Here is a 27004-nt window from a genome sequence, read left to right on the forward strand (position 1 = left end):
GACGCTATCTACATGGGGATGTGTGTGACGCTATCTACAAGGGGGTGAAGCTGTCTACAGGGGGGTTTTGGCGCTATCTACAAGGGTCTGTATGGCACTATCTACAGGGGGTCTGTGCGGCACTATCTACAGGGGGTCTGTGCGGCACTATCTACAGGGGGGTCTGTGCGGCACTATCTACAGGGGGGTCTGTGTGGCACTATCTACAGGGGGGTCTGTGTGGCACTATCTACAGGGGGGTCTGTGTGGCACTATCTACAAGGGGGTCTGTGTGGCACAATCTACAGGGGGTTTGTGTGGCACTATCTATAAGGACAGTGGTATAATGAGGGATTCTTTCATTGATGCCTATAGTTGGTGTTCATAACGGTCTATTTTGCTGCTAGACTTGTAAGATTATAGTATTTTAAAAAGTTATTCAAAACTAATTTAAAATAAGTTTTCTTATTTTCTTATTTAGTCGCTATATTAGCGTTTACTGGGGGTATTACTTTTGGTCATCAGATCGCCTACCATTCATGGAGACCTGCCCTGCTCTCTAGGGTATGTTCACACGCTTAACCAAAAACGTCTGAAAATACGGAGATGTTTTCAAGGGAAAACAGCTCCTGATTTTCAGACGTTTTTTGAGCAACTCGTTTTTCGCTGCATTTTTCGTGGCGTTTTTTACAGCCGTTTTTTGGAGCTGTTTTCAATAGAGTCTATGAGAAAACGGCTCCAAAGACGTCCCAAGAAGTGTCCTGCACTTCTTTTGATGAGCAGTCATTTTACGCGCCGTATTTTGACAGCGAAGCGTAAAATGACAGCTCGTCTGCACAGAACATCGTAAGACCCATTGCAAGCAATGGGCAGATGTTTGTCAACGTATTGGAGCCGTCTTTTCAGGCGTAATTCAAGGCGTAAAACGCCTCCATTACGTCTGAAAAGAGGTCGTGTGCACATACCCTAAGGCTGGGTTCACACAGAGTTTTTTTACGCGTTTTTTGGCGCAGAAACCGCTCTGCAAAACTCGCCAAAAAATGGCCGAAAATGACTCCCATTGATTTCAATGGGAGGCGGGGGCAGTTTTCACCCGCGAGACGCTTAACCAAAAACGTCTGAAAATACGGAGCTGTTTTCAAGGGAAAACAGCTCCTGATTTTCAGGCATTTTTGAAGCTGAGAATTAAGCTTCTTTTAATTTGGAGCTTCTTTTGAGGCTTCTTTTCAGGCGTTTTTTGAAAATCAGCTCCAAAAAGCGCCTCAAGAGGTGACATGCTACTGAATTAAATGCTGTTTTTCCCATTGATTTCAATGGGCAGATGTTTGTAGAGGTTCAGCTTCAGTTTTTTCAGGCGTTTTTCGAGGTGTAAACGGCCCGAAATATGCTTGAAACCACTGCGTGTGAACATACCTTTAGGCCTTATTCACACGAGCGTGTGCGTTTTGCGTGCGCAAAAAACGCTGCGTTTTGCGCGTGTTGCAGTTCCGTGTGTCATCAGTATGTGGTGCGTGGCTGCGTGATTTTCGTGCAGCCGCAATCATTATGACACTCTGTTTTCATGTTACGAAACAGTAAAGAAGGAGGTGCTTTTATGTTTACCTTCACTTCTTTAACAACTGTAGCGCGAACCACGCGCGTCACCCGGAAGTGCTTCCGTGTGCCATGCGCGATTTTCAAGGCTCCCATTGACTTCAATGGGTGCGTGATGCACGAAAAATGCCAAAGTATAGGACATGTCGTGCGTTTCACGCAGCGGACATACGCTGCGTGAAAATCACAGACTGTCTGAACGGCCCCATTGATTTTCACGAGCGTATCACGGACGTGAACTATGCTCGTGTGAATAAGGCCTTAGGACATGGCCACACGTAGCGGAATTGCTCTGGAATTCCGCTGCGGACACTCCGCAGCGGACCCGTTTCTCCATTGCCTTCCACAGCTTTGTGGTTGGGTTCGTTTGCACGTTGCGGACGATTCCGCTGCAGAGCATAGGCTGCGGTGCGGAATTTGGTGTCCGCAGCATACAATGGTTGTTGCGGAGGTGTGGCGGACTGTTTGCGGACTCATTGCGGAATTTCTCCATTGACTTCAATGGAGATTCTAAGTTCCGCAATGAAGTCCGCAGATGTAATGCAGATGTTGTGTGCTGCGGAGCGTATTGGTTTTTTAACTTGACATTTCTTCATTCTGGCTGGACCTATGTATTTCTAGGTCTACAGCCAGACTGAGGAAGTCAATGGGGCTCCCGTAATTACGGGTGACTACGTGTGTGCACCCGTAATTACGGGAGTGTTGCTAGGCGACGTCAGTAAATAGTCACTGTCCAGGGTGCTGAAAGAGTTAAGCGATCGGCAGTAACTGTTTCAGCACCCTGGACAGTGACTACCGATCACAATATACAGCAACCTGCAAAAAAAATAGAAGTTCATACTTACCGAGAACTCCCTGCTTCTTCCTCCAGTCCGGTTTCCCAGGATGACGTTTCAGTCTAAGTGACGACTGCAGTCAATCACAGGCTGCAGCGGTCACATGGACTGCCGCGTCATCCAGGGAGGTCAGGCTGGATGCCGAAAGAGGGACGCGTCACCAAGACAACGGCCGGTAAGTATGAAATTCTTTTACTTTCACTAGGGAAAGGGCTATCCTGCACTGATAGAGAGAAGGGAAGTACTTTCACCTCAATACGCAGCGGCTAGTCCGCATCAATTTATTGCCCATTTTGGGCAGATCCGCAACAGAATCTGCAACGCAGATTCTGTGCGGCATTGATGCGGACAGTTGCGGAAGAATTCCGCCACGTGTGGCCATGCCCTTAGAGGGAACATTGCTTACATCCTCAGAAGATCTGTGGATAGTTCTCCAAGATGTTTGGAATAACCTCCCTGCTGAGTTCCTTCAAAAACTGTGTAAGTGCACCTAGAAGAATTGATGCTGCTTTGAAGGCAAAGGGTGTTCACACCAGATATTAGTTTGATTTAAATTTATTTGATTTAAATTTATTTTCTGTTTATTTACTTTGTATTTTGTTAATTGATAATAGTTTTTTTTTTAACACTTCCATTTTTTAAAGCATTCTTTCTTTGCAGCATCTTTCCACAACTGCCTAATACTTTTGCACAGTACTGTGTGTGTGTGTGTGTGTGTGTGTGTGTGTGTGTGTGTGTGTGTATGTATATATATATATATATATATATATATACATACACACACACACATATATACATATATATACACACACATACATATATATGCTTGCTGATTTTGTAAGTTTGCCCACTGTCAAAGACATGAACAGTCTAGAATTTTTAGGCTATGTTAATTTTACCAGTGAGAGATAGATTATATATATAAAAAAAAAAAGAAAATCACATTGTCAAAATTATATATATTTATTTGCATTGTTCATGTCTTTGACAGTGGGCAAACTTACAAAATCAGCAAGGGATCAAATACTTATTTCCTTCACTGTATATATACTAGTTAATTTGGGAAGTATTTAACCAATTCATTGAGTTAGCGAATGGATTTCATGAATGTTACTAAGCAGTTTTTCGTTCAGTGCTGTCAGCACAGTACCAGTTATAAACAGTCTGGTTATTATAATGATATAGTGAATGCTCTTATCAAGCACATGCATATGGAGCAGACTTACTTGAAGCAGTACATTTTGGGTAGTTTATATTTCCCTGTACACATTTGACTTCCAGTTTATTTTCTGGTATCATTCCTTCATTACATTGAAATACGATTGTTTGTCCATGGTCCACTACGGTGCTGATGTTGTAAAAAATATTATTGGTAATCATTGTCAATTGTTCTAATGCGCAAAAACCTGTAAAAAAATCATTTAAATTGTTACTGATGGTAAATGTTTATTGGGCACAATGTACACAGCAGAAAACGGAAAAACAGAAATCAATCACACAGGGCAGATATGCTGCTTAATAGCACGCAGCGTATATGCCCTGTGCGCCGCAGTTAATTCCGGGCGAAAAAACGCAGCAAACTGCGGTGCAGTTTTTCACCCGGAATGTCTGCTGTGAAATACCTCAGCACTTAGCTAGCCTGCTAGCAGGCAGGTCTCCTGGGATGACGTTTCATCCCAGGAGACTGCTGCCTGTGATTGGCTGCAGCGGCGGTCACATGGGATGTAGAATCTTACCAGGAGACCAGCCCTTTGATGTCATCCAGGCCAGCCTCCTGTAATGATGTTTCATCCCATGTTACCGCCGCTACAGCCTGTGATTGGCTGCAGTGGTCACATGAGTTGAAATGTCATACCAGGAGGCCGGCCTGGAGGAAGAAACACAGACTCCTAGGTAAGTATAGTTGTATTTTTTTCAGAGTTGCGTTTTTTTGTGGCGGAATCACTGCGAACCCACCTCAAAAAACACAACTTCTATTTTTGCGGGTTTTACTTCCCCATTTATTTGAATGTGGAAAAGATGCAACAAATAAGCAGCGATTACGCAAATACAATCGAAAATTTCAGTATTTACGCAGAGTGTGGAGGAGATTTGTTCAATCTCATCCTCTATGCTGCTACGCTATTCTACTGCGTTATTTCCGTCCGCAATTCCGGATGAAAAAACGCCGCAATTCCGCCACTGCTGAAATTTCTTGGGCCTACCTTCCGCTATTTTAAAACTGAATACAAGTAAGTAACACCCCAACACACACACACAAAAATAGGGAAGAACTATACATCAAATGTTAAAGTAGTAACTTACACACTTTTTTTTTAGCATTACCGATTTTAATAACCCATAGCTGGAGTTTTAATGCTATAGTTTACTAATAGTAAGACTTGTCCCCACTAGCTGTAAGTTAAAAGAGTTGTCTCAGCAGGACAAGCCCTGTTCATATGCCATATTAGGGCATATAGACGTCATAGAGCCCGGCGGATTACAAAAGTGTATTCTGGCGTGTACTTTTTTTTTTTTAAAGGATGGAATAGCGTAGACCGGGAGGTATATGTTTTCTTAACATTGGAGGGTATGAGTGACATATACCACTGTATGATGTATACCTTAAATGAATACCATTATATTCTATGGGTGATTTATACTTTAAACAAATGCCTAATAGTGGAATCCGTTACCCATAGACTATAATGGTATCTGTTTAATGGATATGTCAAGAACTCATCACCCCAGTTTAACAAATATGATTAAAGTCCATGGTGATAAATGCCACTGTTAGGCATTCATCACAGCCTACTTTTAATGTATGCATTGGGAGCTTCTTCCGGACATATAAGTCAAACGTAGGCAAACACGTCTTGTGAATATTGCCTTAAGGTGTGCCTCATGGGGAGAGTGTGATACACGGCCATCTCTAGCACCGGGCAGGGGGTGCAAAGGCCCAGGACGCCAATGGCTGAAAGGCCAGCGGCGCTGCCACTGAAACCAACCGCTGCCACCCCCTGCTGCAATATAATTGTATCCATGTCTATAGTACGCACATATGATATAACGGACCACTAGCGCTGGCAGGGCAAGGAATATTAGTTCCTTGCCTTGCCATTCATTGCCTTTTAATGAATGTCATTCAGCTACAGCAGACCTGGACAGAAGAGACAGGCTTGCGTTGCTAGAGGACGGAATCAGGTGAGTATGTAAAATTTTTGTTGTTTTTTTGGACAGTGTGAATGGCTATCTACAGGGGGCTCTATCTACAGGGGGCTCTATCTAAAGGAGGCTCTATGGGGGCACTATGTATCGGGGGTACTAACTTCAGGAGGATCTATGGGGGCCACCATCTACAGGGGGCTGTATGTGGGCCACTATCTACAGGGGAATCTATGGTGGTCATTATCTACAGGGGGCACTATTTTTCAGGGGACTCTATGGGGGGCACTATCTACAGGTGGCTCTATGAGGGACACTTTCTACAGGGGGCTTTATGAGGGGCATGATCTACATGGGGTATTAAGGGGGCACTATCTACAGGGGAATCTATGAGGGCACTATCTATAGGATGCAGTGTGTTTCTGTAAGGTGTTTTACTTTACAGTGCGTGACACCATTATATTATTATGTGGCACCATGAGAATTGAATCTTTGTTTATAGGTCCGGAAAGATTTGAAAAGTGTGAACCTGAAGACATCTGAGTGGCAAACTGCAGAAATGGGCAGCGGCCGGGAGAAGTCATCATAGAGGTCTGGACCGGATGGAGAATAATAGAGAAAAGCAACGACTAGAAACTGAGAAGACGTCAATTGTGAGTCACTAAATGTAAATGTTTAGTCTGCATCTAACTAATCAGTATTGTAGTTACTGTATGATCTGCAGCGAGATGTTGGGTGATATGATATTTTTTGTGAAACAGCAACTCCCATTATTTAGGCCATGCTGGGAGCTGTAGTTTTACACAGTTCAAATCTGTATAGCAGGGGTTAAACTGAATTTTCAAATGATCTCTGTACTGAGCTGTATTTGTGCTGTATATATGTACTGAGCTTTGTTCTGGTGCTGTATATAGAAGTTCTGAGCTTGGTTCTAGTACTGTATTTATTTACGGAGCTTGATTCTGGTCCTGTATATATGTACTGAGCTTGGTTCTAGTGCTGTAAATATGTGTATTGAGCTTGGTTCTGGTACATTATTTATGTACTGAGCTTTGTTCTTCTGCTGCATTTATGTATTGAGCTTTGTTCTGGTGCTGTATTAATTTACTGAGCTTAGTTCTGGTACCATATTTATTACTGTGCTTCTTCCAGTGCACACAGTGAATATGCATGCCTATGTGCACAAATAGTCTATAACTAATAAGTGTAATATAGAGAGTGCAGGTAGATAGGTACAGTATGTCATTTATCTACATGTATACACTGCAGATTTTAAGCAGCATGTGATCAGGATTTGTATAAATCCTATATACTTGTATTAAACAGATTTCCATCACATGTGAACATAAAAATTACATAGTTTTTTTTGTGCTATCTGTCCTCTATCATCCTATAGGGCAGGTGGGATGCCGTTTCACTGTTCGCCTCAGCCAGCAGAAGAGCTAGGTGCACCCCTGGGCGCAGGAATCAGCTATACAATGCAACAGTCAGTGACCCGCTGTGGTAATAATGCCTTTGTCCTGTCCTCCTCTCGGCCTTTTGAACTGGAGGCAACGGCGAAGCCAAAAGCAGGAGAGGAGACAGTGAGGAGAGGACTCCTACCCAGGCCAGACCCATCTACACTGCAGCCTCAGCCTGGGAAAAGATATGTGACTGGTAGTTTGTCCCTAGATTCAATGCGTTACTGTCAGCAGCCGCACTCTTCCCTTTGGGCTATGTATGTAATTTAATTCTATCTTTTATACACAGGTGCTTGCTCAGCTCTTAATATTAATGTTGTGATCATTATTTTTCGATTTTGGAGGGGGGCAGCATTTTTCTGATGTTCGCCCTGTTGGCCAAATTCCCTAAAAACTGCCCTGTTGTGATGTTCACATTTTCTGGTGATTACATACCCACCCTGTCTTCATAGGTTAAGTGTGTAAATATTGTGACAAAATAAGTTTAGTGCGTAGATAAGCTTATTGCATACAGTAGATGCCGCACCAGATGCAAGTCTAAAGAATAGATACAGGAAGATTACTGCAGACATGCAGTAAAAGAACCAAGCCTGTTGCACCATTGGCCGCAGTGTTCCTCGGTGGAAGCAGTAATAAATAGGAACACCTTGTGCACATGTCTATGTTATGACACTTACCAGTTTTGAAGCATTTGGGATATTCCAGCTTTCCATGTTCACAAAAAAATGCCATCTGGGTGTTAGCAGGAGCATTAAATCCATTTTTACAAGCATATTCTATGCGTTCACCATGTTTACTGTAAAGTTTTTTTTCACCTTTCCACCTTAGCTGTATATTATTTTCTTCCATGTCTTTTTCCTTTGCAGTACATGGCTCTGTAACATAAAATTAGCATTTTTACACTATGATTTATATATATATATATATATATATATATATATATATATATATATATATATATATATATATATATATATATTTGAAGTAAAATTTCATCCAGTCAATCCTGATCTTTGTCAACAATACCAATTCAATTAATGCAATATGTGCAATGACATACATTAATTTTGCATTTTAATTGTTCCATCGTTGTAGAAAAAGAATATAGTAAAATGAGACTATTACTCTATGGAAAACTATCCATTCATTTCAAAACCTCAAAAATGTTAAAAGGTTATGTACACCCTTGAAAACTTTTTTTATTTTATTTACTTTTTGAGATACAGTTCTTTTGTATCCTGCATACAGAGCAGCTGTATCTAGCGCTGAAACCTGTATCCGTCAGGTCAGCGGCACTGACGGGTTTAGTGAAAGTGGGTCCTGGGTGTCTCTGACATGCAGGATCAATCTGTTATCGATCACATCTAAGTTATGAGCTTATATGTGATCCGTAACAGCTCGATCCTGCGTGTCAGAGACGCGCAGGACCCGCTGACACTGAACCCGCCAGTGCCGCTGACGTGTACAGGTTTCAGCATTTGATACAGCTGCTCTGCATTCAACATACAAAGCAGCTGTATTTTAAAAAGTAGTTTTTAAAAGGTGTACATAGCCTTTAACACATCAAATACAAAACGTTAGCGCATGTCTTCAAAGTGTAAATAAACTTGCTCTAAACACACTGATACACTTTTTTTTATTAAATAATAATAATAAAAAAACTGTTTTCAAAAGTTTCCATAGCCCTTAAGTCAGAATAAGAAAAAAAAAATAAAAACACAAGGATACGGTATTTATAATAAAACTGGTAATAAAATACAGGCGCTAGAAAATTATAAATCATACACTATACAGTAAATATTCTCTTTATACTACTGGACTATACAGTATAGGAGATACCAGTCACATGAAAAGTTATACATAGGGAACTTCAAGCTGCTTGGTTACAATGCAAAATCTGTGGGACTCCTAAGTCAGGTCCTCTAATTGTAGTCCCTTATTCCAGACAGTCATCGCGAACTATAGAGCAAGATGATGCCGCTGTAGAGGATTATAACCCTAATATATGCATATAGAAAAGGAAAAGAGAGGATGAGATAAATTCCTACCCTTAATTCAAGGCAGCGTTAATATCCTTACTTCTTACTTTACATGCATGGGCTCAACGCGTTTCTACAGTACTCTGTTTATTCAGGAGCCTATTGTCAAGTTATAAGAGGACTTGCATACAACTCAGATGGGCAAGAACAGCATTGATGCCAGCCATGACGTGCCCTGCTCTTAAATAGGAGATGTCCCTCCCCTTGATAAAGTCAGCCCATATCCTCAGCCAATCAAGGTCTGGTTTTAGCCCAATCCCTTGTTCCATAGACAACAGGATGCAGGCTATAGATGTACTCATGTCATGGTACTTGAATGAAGATACTACCGTACAGATGCCATGTCAGTTACAAAAAAAGGTTTGTATTGTATGTTGGCACTCTTTAATAGACATGGATTCATAGCATATCTGAGCAATCGCTCTTAAGGGGGATATTAACTGATATGCTATAAATTCTGGTGTGCTTTAGAGCGCCAACATAATATACAAACCTCTTTTGCAACTGGCAAGAATCTGTACAGTAGTAAATCTTATGCAATTATCACGGCATGAGTACATCCAGGTCCCGCGTCCATTTGTCTTTGAAATGAGGGGATGGGCCCAGGGTGGAACTGAGCTGATACTGCTATTAAGTTTGGTGAGCTCCATATTCTCTGCTCATGTTCTCACACATGGAGAGGGAAGGGGCAGAGGCCGCAAAAGAGATGGAAGTTCCTCCCACAGCCTGGCCCTGCAAGAAACTTGTGAGTTAGTGAAGCAAGGGAGGATGTTAGTGTCTATTGGAGAAGATATCCGCTATTTGTGCTTTCATATGTGCCTGTGTGTGTCTCTGTTTGTGTGCGTGTGTGTGTGTGTGTATTGTGAGGGTTTAGCATCAGGAGAGGTTGGTACAGCGGTTTCTTTGTAGCCAGAGACAGGGACACCGTGCATTAAAAGTCATAACAGGGCTTTGCCTGTGTTTTTATTCTTGTCAAAGAAACAGCCTCTTGTACAACAAGGCAAAATACAAAATAAATCCTGCTCGTCTGAGCACTAACTAAACAAGGTATTATCTAACTATACCAAGTGCCTTCCTACCAGGCACTGGACACAAAGTAACACAGGTCTTTACTCACATAGCATACAGGCTACTCCAGCCTTAGTAGTCTCCAGTCTGAGTCAGGGGTGAGACTCCCACACACTGTGTCTGCACCTTTTTATACACAGGCTACAGGTGCAGCTAATTGAGCAGCAGCCTTGTCCTACAAACAGAGATGGACTAGGGATTGGGGAACCCGCCCTGCTCTTCTCCAATCCAACTCCAGGCCCTTTTTTCCGGCTTTTCCTTAAGCCGAGATTGGAAAACTAGAGCTTTCTATTGCAAGAACTACGCATTCCCTGGAGCCTAGGATACATATGACAGGATTCTAGGGGAAATATACCTTCCCTCAATGACTTTACCTGTCACTGTCTCACAGTATATACTAGTCCTTCTCACTGAATTAGAATATCAAAAAGTTAATTTATTTCAGTAATTCAATACAAAAAGTGAAACTGATATATTACATAGATTCATTACACACAGAGTGATTTATTTCCAGCATTTTTTTTCTTTTAATATTGATGATTATGGTAACAGTTAATGAAAACCCCTAATTTAGTGTCTCAGAAAATTAGAATATTATATAAGCCCAATTTCCAAAATGATTTTTAATACCGAAATGTTGGCCTACTGAAAAGTATGTAAAGTATATGCACTCAATAATTGGTCGGGGCTCCTTTTGCATTAATTACTGCATCAATGTGGCGTGGCATGGAGGCGATCAGCCTGTGGCACTGCTGAGGTGTTATCAATGTGGCATGGCATGGAGGTGATCAGCCTGTGGCACTGCTGTGGTGTTATGGAAGCCCAGGTTGCTTTGATAACGGCCTTCAGCTCGTCTGCATTGTTGGGTCTGGTGTCTCTAATCTTCCTCTTGACAATACCCCATAGATTCTCTATGGGGTTTAGGTCAGGCGAGTTTACTGGCCAATCAAGCACAGTGATACTGTGGTTATTAAACCAGGTATTGGTACTTTTGGCAGTGTGGGCAGGTGCCAAGTCCTGCTGGAAAATGAAATCAGCATCTCCATAAAGCTTGTCAGCATAGGGAAGCATGAAGTGCTCTAAAATTTCCTGGTAAACGGCTGTATTGACTCTGGACATGATATATGATCATCATTTTCATATGTAGGTTAAAACACTGTCATTAATATAAATAGCTGTGTAGAATTCCTAAAGCTGGGTGAGGAACAGCAGACTGTGCTACAAAGTTGTGGTTGTTGAAGACAGTTTCATGTCACAGGTCCACTATGGCAAGATTGAGCACAGCAACAAGACACAAGGTAGTTATACTGCATCAGCAAGGTCTCTCCCAGGCATAGATTTTAAATCAGATTGGGGTTTCAAGATGAGCAGTTCAAGCTCTTTTGATGAAGCACAAAGAAATGGGCAACATTGAGGACCATAGATGCGGTCAGCCAAGGAAACTTAGTGCCGCAGATCAAAGACACATCATGCTTACTTCCAATCAAAATCAGAAGATGTCCAGTAGTGCCATCAGTTCAGAACTAGCAGAAACCATTGGGGCCCAGGTACCCATCTACTGTTTAGAGAATTCTGGCCAGAAGTGGTCTTCATGGAATTGCGGTAAAAAGTCAGACATTCGACGTGGAAACAAGGCTAAGCGAATAAACTATTCACAAAAACATAGGAAATGGGGTGCAGAAAAATGGCAGCAGGTGCTCTGGACTGATGAGTCAAAATTGTTAATATTTGGCAGTAACAGAGGGCAGTTTGTATGCCAAAGGGCTGGAGTGCGAAACAATAATGAGTGTCTGCAGGCAACAGTGAAGGTTCCTTGCAAGTTTGGGGATGCCTTTCAGCAAATGGAGTTGGGGATTTGGTCAGAATTAATGGTGTCCTCAATGCTGAGAAATACAGGAAGATACTTATCCATCATGCAATACCATCAGAGAGGCATTTGATTAGCCCCAAATTTATTCAGCAGTAGGATAATGACCCCCATACATACAGTCAATATGAGTAAGAACTATCTTCAGCATAAAGAAGATCAAGAAAACCTGGAAGTGATGATATGGCCCCACAGAGTCCTAATCACAATATCATTGAGTCTGTCTTGGATTACATGAAGAGACAGAAGGACCGAGGAAGCCTACATCCTCAGATCTGTGGTTAGTTCTCCAAGATGTTTGGAACAGCCTCCCTGACAAGTTCCTTCAAGAACTGTGTGCAAGTGTACCTAGAAGAATTGATGCTGTTTTGAAGGCAAATGGTGGTCACATCAAATATTGATTTGATTTAGATTTTTCTTCTGTTCATTCACTTGCATTTTATTCATTGATAAAAAAAAAATATGAATTTTATGAATTTTATTTTTTAAAGCATTCTTACTCTGTAGATTTTTCCACATCTGTCTAAAACTTTTGCACATCACTGTATATGTCTCACCGAAGGCACAGACGTGATGTGAACAGAACATTAATAACAGTGGACAGCTGACATTAGCGCCGAACAACCCTTCTTTGTATAATCACACCAGAAGTCTCTGCATATATTAGAAACTACTTTTACTGCCGGTTTTAGAATACAACAGCCATATCAGCACCTTTAGCAGCATCATCGTCCAGCTGAGTTACTCTAAGTGTCTTTCTTCCCTCCACGCAGTGGCGTAACTACCGCCGTAGCAGCAGTAGCGCCGGCACGGGCCCCCACCATGGCCGCAGGCTCCGCTAGCAGCCGCTATGGCTGCTACAGCGGGACGCCACTGAACAGTACGGCAGAGCAGGGAGGTATCTCCCCGCTCTGCCATTAAGCAAAAGACATGTATCCCCTATGCACAGGATAGGTGATACATGTGTGATCGCCTGCAGCGATAGGGAGAACGGGGGACTGAAAGTCCCCTGAAGTTCTCCATCACAAACCTCGGACTTCCGGGGTCTGTGTCGGCAGCTCCGGAGAAATGAATGGAGCGCCGGTCCCACTTGTGCGCATGCGTGACCAGCAGTGGCGGATTATCATTAGGGCGTTTCGGGCGGTCGCCCGGGGCCCAAGACTGCCAGGGGGCCCAAGGCTCCCAGCGAGCCTATGACCGCCCGAACCCCCTCATGCCCAGTGGCGTCGCTAGCACCGGAGGGAGCCCCGGTGCCAGGACCGCACCTGTCAGGCGAGGGGAGCTTTGCTTCTACTTAGCAGCCGTGGTCTGTGCTGCTTTAGAAGCTCCCCCTCCAGCCCCCCTTCCCTGCTCTAAACATCTCTGCTGCTAGCTGTCGGGACATGGGGGAGGGGAGACTGTCGGCGGGCTCTGTGCTGTGAGCAGGAGAAGAGCTGCAGTGAAGACATAAAAGGTAAGTGCATGTGTGTTTAATATCCATATTCATGTGTGTTTAATGTCCATATTAATGTATGTTTAATGTCCATATTCATGTATGTTTAATGTCCATATTAATGTATGTTTAATGTCCATATTCATGTATGTTTAATGTCCATATTCATGTATGTTTAATGTCCATATTCATGTGTTTACAAGGTGTACTTTGTGTATAATGTGCATACTCGTGTATAATGTGCCTACTTAGTGTATAATGTGCATACTCGTGTGTACTTTGTGTACTATGCATACTTTGTGTATAATGTGCCTACTTTGTGTACTTTGTGCATAATGTGTGTACTTTGTGTACTGTGCGTACTTTGTGCATAATGTGCGTACTTTGTACTGTGCGTACTTTGTGCATAATGTGTGTACTGTGCGTACTTTGTGCATAATGTGGTACTTTGTGTACTGTGCGTACTTTGTGCATAATGTGCCTACTTTGTACTGTGCGTACTTTGTGCATAATGTGCCTACTTTGTGCGTACTTTGTGCATAATGTGCGTACTTTGTGCATAATGTGGTACTTTGTGTACTGTGCATACTTTGTGCATAATGTGCCTACTTTGTGAATAATGTGCGTACTTTGTGCATAATGTGCGTACTTTGTGCATAATGTGCGTACTTTGTGCATAATGTGCGTACTTTGTGTACTTTGTGCATAATGTGCGTACTTTGTGTACTTTGTGCATAATGTGCATACTTTGTGCATAATGTGCGTACTTTGTGCATAATGTGCGTACTTTGTGCATAATGTGCGTACTTTGTGCATAATGTGCGTACTTTGTGTACTGTGTGTACTTTGTGCATAATGTGCGTACTTTGTGCATAATGTGCCTACTTTGTGTACTTTGTGCATAATGTGCGTACTTTGTGCATAATGTGCGTACTTTGTGCATAATGTGCCTACTTTGTGTACTTTGTGCATAATGTGCGTACTTTGTGCATAATGTGCGTACTTTGTGCATAATGTGCCTACTTTGTGTACTTTGTGCATAATGTGCGTACTTTGTGCATAATGTGCCTACTTTGTGTACTTTGTGCATAATGTGCGTACTTTGTGCATAATGTGCGTACTTTGTGCATAATGTGCGTACTTTGTGCATAATGTGGTACTTTGTGTACTGTGCGTACTTTGTGCATAATGTGCCTACTTTGTGTACTTTGTGCATAATGTGCGTACTTTGTGCATAATGTGCGTACTTTGTGCATAATGTGCCTACTTTGTGTACTTTGTGCATAATGTGCGTACTTTGTGCATAATGTGCCTACTTTGTGTACTTTGTGCATAATGTGCGTACTTTGTGCATAATGTGCGTACTTTGTGCATAATGTGGTACTTTGTGTACTGTGCGTACTTTGTGTACTTTGTGCATAATGTGGTACTTTGTGTACTGTGCGTACTTTGTGCATAATGTGCCTACTTTGTGTACTTTGTGCATAATGTGCCTACTTTGTGCATAATGTGCCTACTTTGTGCATAATGTGCCTACTTTGTGTACTGTGTGTACTTTGTGCATAATGTGCGTACTTTGTGCATAATGTGCGTACTTTGTGCATAATGTGCGTACTTTGTGTACTGTGTGTACTTTGTGCATAATGTGCCTACTTTGTGTACTAGTGTTTAGGTAGTGTTAGCAATAGTTACGGCGCGGCAGGGTGGTGGTGGAGAAGGGGGGCCCAAGTTTGGGTAACAGCCCAGGGCCCATGGTCTTCTTAATCCGCCACTGGTGACCAGCGCTCCTTTCATTTTTAGTGAGCTGCCAACACAGACCCCGGAAGTCAGAGGTTAGTCATGGAGAACTTGGGGGACTTTCAGTCCCCCGTTCTCCCTATCGCTGCAAGCGATCACACATGTATCCCCTATCCTGTGAAGAGGGGATACATGTCTTTTATTAGGACACACTGTAGGTCACATTTTTTGGGGGGGTTGGGGACGCTGTATGGCGTTCCCTACAGGGGGGGGAACGCTGTATGGCGTTCCCTACGGGGGGACGCTGTATGGCGTTCCCTACAGGGACGACGACGCTGTATGGCGTTCCCTACAGGGGGGACGACGCTGTATGGCGTTCCCTACAGGGGACGACGACGCTGTATGGCGTTCCCTACAGGGGTGGACGACGCTGTATAGCGTTCCCTACAGGGGGGACGACGACGCTGTATGGCGTTCCCTACAGGGGGGACGACGACGCTGTATGGCGTTCCCTACAGGGGGGGACGCTGTATGGCGTTCCCTACAGACGGGGGGGACGCTGTATGGCGTTCCCTACAGACGGGGGGGCGCTGTATGGCGTTCCCTACCGGGGAGACGCTGTATGGCGTTCCCTACAGGGGGGATGATGCTGTATGGTGTTCCCTACAGGGGGGACGACGCTGTATGGCATCCCTACAGGGGGGGGCTGTATGGCGTTCCCTACAGGGGGGGCTGTATGGCGTTCCCTAAAGGGGGGCTGTATGGCGTTCCCTACAGGGGGGGCTGTATGGCGTTCTCTACAGAGATAGCGCCATACAGGCCCCCTTTAGATAACGCCATACAGCCCCCCTGTAGATAGCGCCATACAGCCCCTCTGTAGATAGCGCCATACAGCCCCCCCTGTAGATAGTGCCATACAGCCCCCCCTGTTGGGAACGCCATACAGTCCCCCCTGTAGGGAATGCCATACAGTCCCCCCGTAGAAAACACCATACAGCCCCCCATAGATAACGCCATAGAGCTCCCTCTGTAGATAACGCCATACAGCCCCCCTGTAGATAGCGCCATACAGCCCCCCTGTAGATAGCGCCATACAGCCCCCCTGTAGATAGCGCCATACAGTCCCCCCTGTAGATAGCGCCATACAGCCCCCCCCTGTAGATAGTGCCATACAGCCCCCCCTGTAGGGAACGCCATACAGTCCCCCCTGTAGGAAACGCCATACAGTCCCCCCGTAGATAACGCCATACAGTCCCCCCGTAGATAACGCCATACAGCCCCCCCATAGATAACGCCATACAGCCCCCCCATAGATAACAATATACAGCCCCCTCTGTAGATATCTACAAAGGGGGCTGTATGGTGTTATCTACAGGGGGGCTGTATGGCGTTATCAAAAGGGGGGGTTTGTAAAAAAGGCACTATCTACAGGGGGGGGTTGTGTGACACCCAGAGGAGGGGGGGCCCCAGTCAAAAGTTTGCTATTGGGCCCAGTCTTTCCTAGTTACGCCCCTGCCTCCACGTCTGGTACATGCATCTCCTTCTTTATATCCTACTTCCATAATAGAATCTTACTGCATCTCTTTGCAAAATCTGTCAAACAGACCTCCAGAACCAAAGTTTAGTTTATTCCATGAATAGGCAGACCTAGGGCTTTAACACCTAGGCATTTCTCCGGTAGCACAAGTTGCAGAAACAACATTGGACATTGAAATGACGCACACTATGTGGACAAAAGTATTTGGACACACCTCTTAAAGGGGTTGTCCACCTTCTGACAACTGATTACCTATCCACTGGATAGGTCATCAGTATGTCTTTGGTGCTGGTCATAAAAGTCACCAACGCTCTGCTGATTCAACAACTGCAGAGTTCCAAACCTCCTCTGTGCGCCGGGAGCTTTATGGCATGGGTTTCCATGGCCAAGCAGCTGCATGCAAGCCTTACAACACCAAGCACAATGTAAAGGATTGGATGGAGTTGTGTAAAGCACAGCGCCACTAAGTCTAGCAGTGAAAACGTTCTGTGGTGTCATGAATCACGTTTCTCTATCTGGTAGTCTGACGGACGAGTCTGGGTTTGGTTAATGCCAGGAGAACGTTATCTGCCTGACTGTGTTGTACCAACTGTAAAGTTTGGTGGAGGAAGAATAATGCGCTAGGATTATGTTTAGATAAATGCCTTAAAGAGTGTAGGTTCCAAAATGGTGTCACTTCTCGGGGATATAAATGGTACTGGTACCTCAAGGGGTCTAAGAACCAGACATGGCGCCAGAAAACCATTCCGGTAGGTCCAAGGCGCTCCTTCCCTTCTGAGCTTTCCGTGTGCTCAGGCAGCAAACAACGGCCACATGTGGGGTAGTGCCATACTCAGGAGAACCTGCATGAGATGGGAGTCACTCTCTGGGCACAATATATTTGGCCACTGAAACAGCATGTACAATATGTGGAAAAATTGCAATTTTCACTCTGCACCATTCGCAGCGCATAAATTTTTTGACAACACCTGTGCGGTCAAAATGCTCACTACATGCCTAGATGAAAGCCTTGAGAGATGCAGTTTTCATGGGGTCAGTTCTTGGGAATTTCAATTGTACTCGCTCCTCAGGGGCTCTGCAAATTCGACATGGTGTTCGAAAACCATTTCAACAAAATCTGTGCACCAGTCGGCCCACGGCACTTTCCCTTCTGAGCCCTGCTGTCAGCCCAGACAGAAGATTACAGACACATATGCGGTATTTTCATACATAGGAAAAATACTGTAATAAATATTGAGGTGTTTTAATTTAATACATCTTAATTTTGAAACGCAAATTACATGTTATTGGAAAAAATTATATGAAGCACCTGTGGGGTCTACATGATCACTACTCCGATAAATAAGTTCCCCGAGGTGGGTAGGTGGGTGAGGGATGAGTTTTAGATTTTCACTGCACCATTTATTGTACCATACAATGTACTGGGAAACTGGAAAAAATTGTTGTATAGAATGGGGAAAATATTGTGATCCCTCCATTGTTATTTTGGCTTTGTTGTTACGGTGTTCACTGTACATTATAAATGATTATGGGTCAATACGCCTACGGCGATACCAAATTATTATAGTTTTTTATGTTTTACTACTTTTACAAGGACAAAACTAATTGTTCAAAATAAAATGTGCTTTGTGTCACCATATTCCGAGAGCCATAACTTTTTCTGTCGATTGAGCGGTGTGAGGGCTTGTTTTTTAGGGTACATAAGACTTTTTGATCACTTTTTATTAAATTTTTTTGTGATGACATGAGGTGACCACATAAACAGTGATTCTGGGATTTTACTTTTTTTATGTTTTTTTACATGCATTGTGCGGGTTAAATAATGTTATAATGTAATAGTTTGGATTTTTTGATTTTTAAGGATGCGGTGATACCAGTTATGCTATTTTTTACATTGTTTTTTTTTTACATTATATGGGGAAAATGGAAAAAGGTGTTTTTTAATAGGCTTAATAGGAGCACAAAGATGGCAGATCTGGGGGCCTTCATTGGACCCCAAGGCTGCCTTGATAACAATCGACAACCTGTGAGCACATCACAGGGGGCCAAGAGGACATTATAATGGCTTAGATGCCACGGTCACTATTGAAAATGGCATCTAAGGGGTTAAATGAGTGGGATCATAGTAATCTATGTTCCTACTTGTTGCACTGAAGTGTCGACTATAACATACAGCCGACATCTGCATCTTATATTCGAGCCCAACCCGTGAGCCCTCTCCATACTTTACCTTCCTTGCCTCCGCCATATATATACACTACCGTTCAAAAGTTTGGGGTCACCCAGACAATTTTGTGTTTTCCATGAAAACTCACACTTATATTTATCAAATGAGTTGCAAAATGACTAGAAAGTATAGTCAAGACATTGACAAGGTTGGAAATAATAATTTTTATTTGAAATAATAAAATTTTCTCCTTCAAACTTTGCTTTCGTCAAAGAATGCTCCATTTGCAGCAATTACAGCATTGCAGACCTTTGGCATTCTAGCTGTTAATTTGCTGAGGTAATCGGGAGAAATTTCACCCCATGCTTCCAGAAGGCCCTCCCACAAGTTGGATTGGCTTGATGGGCACTTATTGCGTACCATACGGTCAAGCTGCTCCCACAACAGCTCTATGGGGTTGCGATCTGGTGACTGCGCTGTCCACTCCATTACAGATAGAATACCAGCTGCCTGCTTCTTCCCTAAATAGTTCTTGCATAATTTGGAGGTGTGCTTTGGGTCATTGTCCTGTTGTAGGATAAAATTAGCTCCAATCAAGCGCTGTCCACAGGGTATGGCATGGCGTTGCAAAATGGAGTGATAGCCTTCCTTATTCAAAATCCCTTTTACCTTGTACAAATCTCCCACTTTACCAGCACCAAAGCAACCCCAGACCATCACATTACCTGCACCATGCTTGACAGATGGTGTCAAGCACTCTTCCAGCATCTTTTCAGTTGTTCTGCGTCTCACAAATGTTCTTCTGTGTGATCCAAACACCTCAAACTTCGATTCGTCCATAACACTTTTTTCCAATCTTCCTCTGTCCAATGTCTGTGTGCTTTTGCCAATATTAATCTTTTCGTTTTATTAGCCAGTCTCAGATATGGCTTTTTCTTTGCCACTCTGCCCTGAAGGCCAGCATCCCGGAGTCGCCTCTTCACTGTAGACGTTGACACTGGCGTTTTGCGGGTACTATTTAATGAAGCTGCCAGTTGAGGACTTGTGAGGCGTCTATTTCTCAAACTAGAGACTCTAATGTACTTGTCTTGTTGCTCAGTTGTGCAGCGGGGCCTCCCACTTCTCTTTCTACTCTGGTTAGAGCCTGTTTGTGCTGTCCTCTGAAGGGAGTAGTACACACCGTTGTAGGAGATCTTACGTTTCTTGGCAATTTCTCGCATGGAATAGCCTTCATTTCTAAGAACAAGAATAGACTGTCGAGTTTCACATGAAAGCTCTCTTTTTTTAGTCATTTTGAGAGTTTAATCGAACCCACAAATGTAATGCTTTAGATTAACAACTAGCTCAAAGGAAGGTCAGATTTATAGCTCCTCTAAACAGCAAAACTGTTTACAGCGGTGCTAACATAATTGCACAAGGGTTTTCAAGTGTTTTCTAATCATCCATTAGCCTTCTAACACAGTTAGCAAACACAATGTACCATTAGAACACTGGAGTGATGGTTGTTGGAAATGGGCCTCTATACACCTATGTAGATATTGCATTAAAAACCAGATGTTTGAAGCTAGAATAGTCATTTAGCACATTAACAATGTATAGAGTGTATTTCTGGTTAATTTAATGTTATCTTCATTGAAAAAAAACTGCTTTTCTTTCAAAAATAAGGAAATTTCTAAGTGACCCTAAACTTTTGAACGGTAGTGTATATACATCGGCAAATGTGATGAAGGGGCCATGTTATTAGGGCCACATGTGGGATATTTCAAAACAATAAAACCAAGGTAATATTATTAAGGCTTCGTTCACACCTGCGTCGGAGGCTCCGTTAGGGGCCTTCGTTGCAGATCCAGCAGGGATTACCGGATTACAGCATTACAGATTACAGTAAAACCACAGACACCCCGATGGAACCTATTAAAGTCAATGGGTTCCGTCGGCCGCCGGCGGTGTCCATTGTGCAAAGGAACCATTGCTTCTGTTATTCCCTTGTTCTTCTCCTCGGACGATGCAGAACAATAGAATGTGACAACACAGGTGTGAACCCAGCCTAAACTGCATTTCTTTGTTGCCACTTGCTGTGTTAACAATGGATTCAAATGTAATTTTTGCAAAGAAAGAATAAAAACATTTTTTCAATTTTGCCGCCACTTTGGTTTAATTCCTAGGAAACACCTAAAAAGTTAATACATTTCCAAAATGCTGTTTTCAATACTTAAACATTTGAATAATTGCTGCTAAACTTATATGCCTCATAACATCCACAGGATAGCTGATAATTTTATGATCAATGGGGGTCTTATTGCTGGGACACCCACCGATCATGAGAAGCGGTGTCCCAAAGCCCCAGATCTTCCTCACTGCTCGACTGAAGTGAGGAGGAAATTGAATGTAGTGGCGGATCGAGCATGCGCGTTGCAACTCCATACAATGGCTATGGGAATGACGGAAACAGCCGAGTACAGCGCTCATCTGTTTCCGTCATTCTCATAGACAGTGAATTACTGCCGCTCTATTTAATGTGTTTATCACTGTAGGGAGTGCAGTGAGGAGGATAAAGGGGTTCAGGACCCCCATTCTCACGATCAGTGGGGGCTCCTGCGGTGGGAACACCAGCGATCATAAAATTATCATCTATCCTATGGATAGGTGATAATTTATGATTTTGGGAATACGTCTTTAGGGGTTAATTAAGCTTTTGTTTGTTTTTCCTGAAATATGCATTTAAGTTGTTGAGTTCTCAAGGTGCAGAAAAAAATTAATTTGCAAATTCTGCTCTGCTACATCTATATGCTGTTTTCTTATAAATTAAAAAATTGCTTTAAAAACCATTTCAACATTTTCATAAGATCAGAAATGTGGAGAAAATCGACAATCTTCGCTATCAGTACAACAGAACAATATAGGAGGAATATTACCTTTGTGCATGTACTACTAATCTCATCATAACCTTAAGGGCTTATTCAGACGAACGTTAAATACATCCGTGTGCTGTCCGTAAAAAAAACAGACAGCACGCGGACCTATGCAATTCAATGGGGCTATTCAGACGTCCGTGATGTTTCACGCAGCATGTTTACGTTGTGTAAAACTCACTGCATGTCCTATTCTGGCCCGCTTTTGCAGACCACGTCGCCCATTGAAGTCTATGGGTGTGTGAAAATCACGGACAGCTGTCCATGTTTCACGTACCAGTTACTAAAGAAATGCTGGAAAAAAAAATGTGCACCAACACGGACATTAAAAACTTATGCCACACAGAATAAACATTGATGGCACACAGAACTGAAATGCATTAAATACGTCCATTTTTTTACGGATGCAAAATGGACACGCTCATCTGAGTTAAGCCTTATAGTGATATAATTTTATTACCTTTAAGTTGTTTGTGTACACATTGTGATGAAGTACAATGAACATACCTAGACAAACTGGCGCAACATCCCAGACGCCATTCAAACATTTTACAATCCTGTTTCCCTTCAGAATATAATATTCTGGGCATCTAAATTCCACAGATTCACCAGATTTATAGTTCTGTTCTCTAATTTGCACGGTGTCTCCAGACTGTACAGTTGGTGGTGGACCACACTGCTCACCAATTTCTGAAAAAGAAACATGAGACAAATGTGCTTACTGAATATAATAATTGCATAACTAAATTAAGAATTTTATAGTTTGTTTTCCCTTTATGAACATATATTTTAACTTTATGATTTGTCAGCATTGCTTCACCACCTGCAGGATTCTACAGACATGACAACTTAGTGTAACCATGGCGCATCAGCAGGGATAAATAGCAGTAAATATTTTTTCACGTTCATATAAGGCATAGTTCACACAGTGTTTTTTTGACAGGCAGAAAAAATCTGCCTTGAAATTCTTTCAGGAATTTTGCGCAAAAAACGCATCCAAATGAGCCCGCAGGTTTTTCTGCCTCCCATTGATTTCACTGAGAGGTCAGAGGCGGAAAGCACTCAAAAAAAAAGAGAACGTCGCTTTTTTTCTGTGAGCGGCCAAAAACTACCCAGGAAAAAAAAGCTTCTGCCTCTCATTGAAATCAATGAGGGACATTTTGGGCATTTTTTTTTTGTGCTGATTCCGAAGCAGTTTGCACATAAAAATCTGCACTAAAAAAACGCTGTATAAGCCGACCCTAAAATGGCATTTTATATTTAAAGGCCATGAAAACCTTTGAAAGGATTTTTTTTGTATTTTAATAAAAAAAAGTCAGTCAGTGTGAATGGTACAACTTTATAAATAGTTATTAATAATTCATTTAACTTTTCGAGATGTAGCTACTCTGTATTCTCTATACAGAGCTGCTGTATCGTTCGCTATATCCGGCACCAGTCAGGTCCGCGGGACTGACGTGTTCAGTGTCAGTGAGTCCTGCCTGTGATCCACCTGTAATCACATCTAAGTTCATAACTTAGATGTGATAGATTACAGGTGGATACTGCGTGTTAGAGACACGCAGGATCCGCTGACACTGAACCCGTCAGGCCGGCGGGACTGACGGATTTAGGTCTCACCGAAAGATACAGCTGCTGTATATAGAGAATACAGAGCAGCTGTATCTCAAAAAGTTGTTTTTTTTAATAAAATCTATTTATAAGGATGCACCAATCACAGTCTCTGATATTTTTATTAAAACATATAAAAAAAAACAGATGTACATAGCCATTTTTCTGTGTTTTTGTGTTGTTTTTATCCATTTTTTTGGCGTGAATTTTTGTTTGGCCAGATGTTACTTTAAATCTATACTCGGATATAAATTGCGTTACATACACTGTCTTTTTGTTTGTGACATTTTTGTGATTGGTGGCTTTTATTTCAAAACACAGCATGCTCTGAGTATGGCATTTGCTGAGTACAAGAAAGTCACCAAAAATGCAAATAAGAACGCCTTAAAAATAATTCTGCTGTATTTAAAAATGCTGAAGTTTTAAAGTGCGTTTTTTCATGCGTTTTATTTTGCCTTAAAAGAATTGTGTTTGAAGAATCAAAAATGCTGTTTTTTATGCAGTTTTGGTGGATTTTTCAATGCAATTTATTTTTTAGCGAAAGCTAGAAGTAGATCTAAAAGTAAGGAAATGTTTTAGGCCAGAATCAGACACACAGTTTTGATGCAGTTTTGGCTCAGCGTTTTTAGCCAAAGCCAGAAGTGGATACAAAATGTAGGAAAGGTATACAAAAAAAAAAAGACTGATGCATCTCCTTTCTTTTGTGTTCACTCCTGTGTTTGGCTGAAAGTTTAAGCAAAAACTGCTCCAAACACTGCATCAAAACTGAGTGTGTAATCATGGCCTAAAATAAAGACTGATACTTCTTTCTTTTATATCCACTCCTGTGTTTGGCTCTAAAAACTTAATCAAAAACTCCACCATAAACTGCATTAACCACTTTCCTCCGCAGCATTTTATTGGTTTTTCATTTTGCTTTTCATCCCCACTTTTTTTTCTGTCTATATAGCGCATGAAGACTTGCTTTTTGCGGAAAGAGTTGTAGTTTTTCAAGGTACCATTTATTGTACCATATAACGTACTTGGAACCTAGAAATAAATTATTTGTGGGGTAGAATGGGAAAAAAACTGTGATACCACCATTGTCTTTTGTGTTTTCGTTTTTATGGCATTGACTGTGTGGTTAACTTTATTCTGTTGGTCAATACAATTGCTGCGATACTAAATTTATATAGCTTTTTATGTTTTGCTATTTTTATAAGGAAAAAACAAGTTGTTTTGTGTCCCCATATTCTGAGAGCCGTAACTTTTTCTATTGATTGAGCGGTGTGAGTGCTTGTTTTTTGAGGGGTGAGCTGTAGTTTTTATTGGTACCACTTAGGGTATATACGATTTTTTGATACATTTTTAGGAAAATGGGAAAAGGAGTTTTTTTTAACTTTTAATATCTCGCAAGAGATCAGTCTTGTCCTTGTCTGCCGACAGCTAAAGAGTGGGAGCGCGCACTTGAGAGCGCGTGCGTGCACACGCTCTCCTATCCAGATCTTGCTGTAGCACTGTCCGTAGCTGATTGGACAGTGTCACAGCTATAGTAACAAACCCCTTGCCATTACATGCCCCATTGACAGTTCAGGGGGTTATTTAAATATCGGGCGCCAAATATAACGGCACCAATATCTAAATAACGGAGGATGGTAGAAAATAATGTAAAGTGCCTCAGGGTTTGTGCAGCCCTGCCCATTACATGCTGCACTTAGCTGCACATGTATGTGCAGGTGAAAAGTTCTCTTTAAGGGCATTTTAAAAGACAGGACTTCCCAGCCAGGTCTGGCCAGGGTCTCTATAGTTGAAAGCCCCTGACATCATTATCCATACTTCAACAGTGACGTTATGGGCTTCCCTGGACTGCTTAAAATAACTCTGTGTCTGGGGAGTTTGGGTGATGTATCCCCCTGTATGCCTTCCATCGCAGGTATACGTCGGGACTCCTCCAGACGTATACCACCGACAGAAGGAGAAAAACCGTGATGTGAACAGGCCGTTAGAACAAAATTATATCAGCGTCTATGTAAATGCATAGAATTCTTGTTTGAATGTCGATCCAGTGTTTTCCCCACTTAAATCAGGAAGGACATTTTTCCTATTTAGTGCAGATTGTTTCACGCCTTATGTTTTTTTTTTTTATTACCTTCCTCTGAATAAATTGGGATAAAAAATATCCCTCCCTTTTCTCCCATCCCTTGTTTCAACTTGATGGACATATAACTATATTTGACATTTGCCTACTTTTTAACCGTACCATCTACTAACAAACTACTAACCCGATTACTGAAGCGTCTGCTGTGTGGACCGGAAGTCACTTTTACTATAAATCCCTATGAGACACAATGTGCGTCTCATAGGAATGCATAGTGAAAGTGACTTCCGGTCCACACAGCAGACACTGCAATCACATTGCGGTCATGTAACACAATGGCCGGCGGGATCGAAGGAGACAGTTCCTCAACTATGTGCCTGGCAAGAGGATGACCTTCCATACCTTTACCGGGTGTTCCAAATGGCGGCCATGATAAAAGAGTTCACCCGATTGTTACTCTAATATTTTTCATTTTTATTAAGATAAAATGCTGAAACTTTCTCTTTAAATACACCAGTATATTATGTTTGGTTAAAATTGTACTTACTTCTGCACACTGGTAGATTGATCCATTGTGTGTTCTCACAAATTGCATCTCCTTTCATAGATATTTCCAAGGAATAGCCAGAATTACACACATAAGTACATTTTTCACCTGAAGCATAACTGGCTTTAACTCTATTAATTCTGGAATTCGCAACAGGAGGTGGAGATTTACATGACGTTTCTAAAATAAAAAAAATTGAGGTAAATAGACACATATAACACATCTAATCTCAGTCAATACATACATCATCACATAAAGAAACTATTAAACTATATTAAAGACACCATACATCTTTTGACAAGTACTAAAAATATAACTATAAGGTTCACTGAAATGACAACTGAGTAAAAAGATATCTTTAATAGTAACTAGTTTAAAAACAGGGGTAACACACCACTGTGACATAAGCCCCACCGTGAAAATTAAAAAATTTATTAAACAAAGAAACACTGAGTTATTATGATACCTATATCTCTGTGTTTAAACGATATTTGTAGGAATCAGCATATACCCAGGGCACAACAGTAGTACAAGCCCTATTTGAAGCATAGGTGTCCGACAAAATCGGATCTCCTAACGCTGGGTGTAACACAATATAATTGTCCCCAATGCACACATTCCATAGACATTAAACGACCCTACGCGTTTCAGATACTCATCCTCAGGGGTCCGTATCTTGGTAACTCTGGCCTCATCACCAGCGATATTAGTATTCAACAGCGGAATTTCGCTGTGCGTCACGGGAAGATGCACGTATCGATGTCAACGGCATACTAAAAATATAACTAGCAAAATCTTGATACTAGTAACAAGTGATGTCAACTCTAGCAGCGGAATCCCTCCACCGCATCAACTCTTAGAGGGGGCCTCTGACGTCACTGTCCATATATGGATAGACACGTCAGGGACTTCCTCTAGAAGCGGAACCCCCGCAAAGCGCTGGCAACGATCTGACCGGGGATTCCTCTCCCAGCGGGTGCTACAGTGTTGTTATCTAC

General features: G+C 42.2%; 1 protein-coding gene across 1 annotated transcript in view; it reads right to left on the reverse strand.

The window, feature by feature from the left end:
- Nucleotides 1-27004, reverse strand: part of CFH (complement factor H) — a 272806-nt gene that overhangs the window by 12879 nt on the left and 232923 nt on the right. Inside the window, exons 18-21 of the mRNA XM_075833420.1 lie at nucleotides 26007-26186; nucleotides 22279-22461; nucleotides 7690-7887; nucleotides 3635-3814 (exon numbers count right to left, since the gene is read on the reverse strand). Of these exons, the coding sequence (XP_075689535.1) occupies nucleotides 3635-3814; nucleotides 7690-7887; nucleotides 22279-22461; nucleotides 26007-26186 (741 nt within the window). The remainder of the gene's footprint in view (nucleotides 1-3634; nucleotides 3815-7689; nucleotides 7888-22278; nucleotides 22462-26006; nucleotides 26187-27004) is intronic.

Source organism: Rhinoderma darwinii, chromosome 7 (assembly GCF_050947455.1).
Source record: "Rhinoderma darwinii isolate aRhiDar2 chromosome 7, aRhiDar2.hap1, whole genome shotgun sequence".
Classification (NCBI taxonomy): domain Eukaryota; kingdom Metazoa; phylum Chordata; class Amphibia; order Anura; family Rhinodermatidae; genus Rhinoderma; species Rhinoderma darwinii.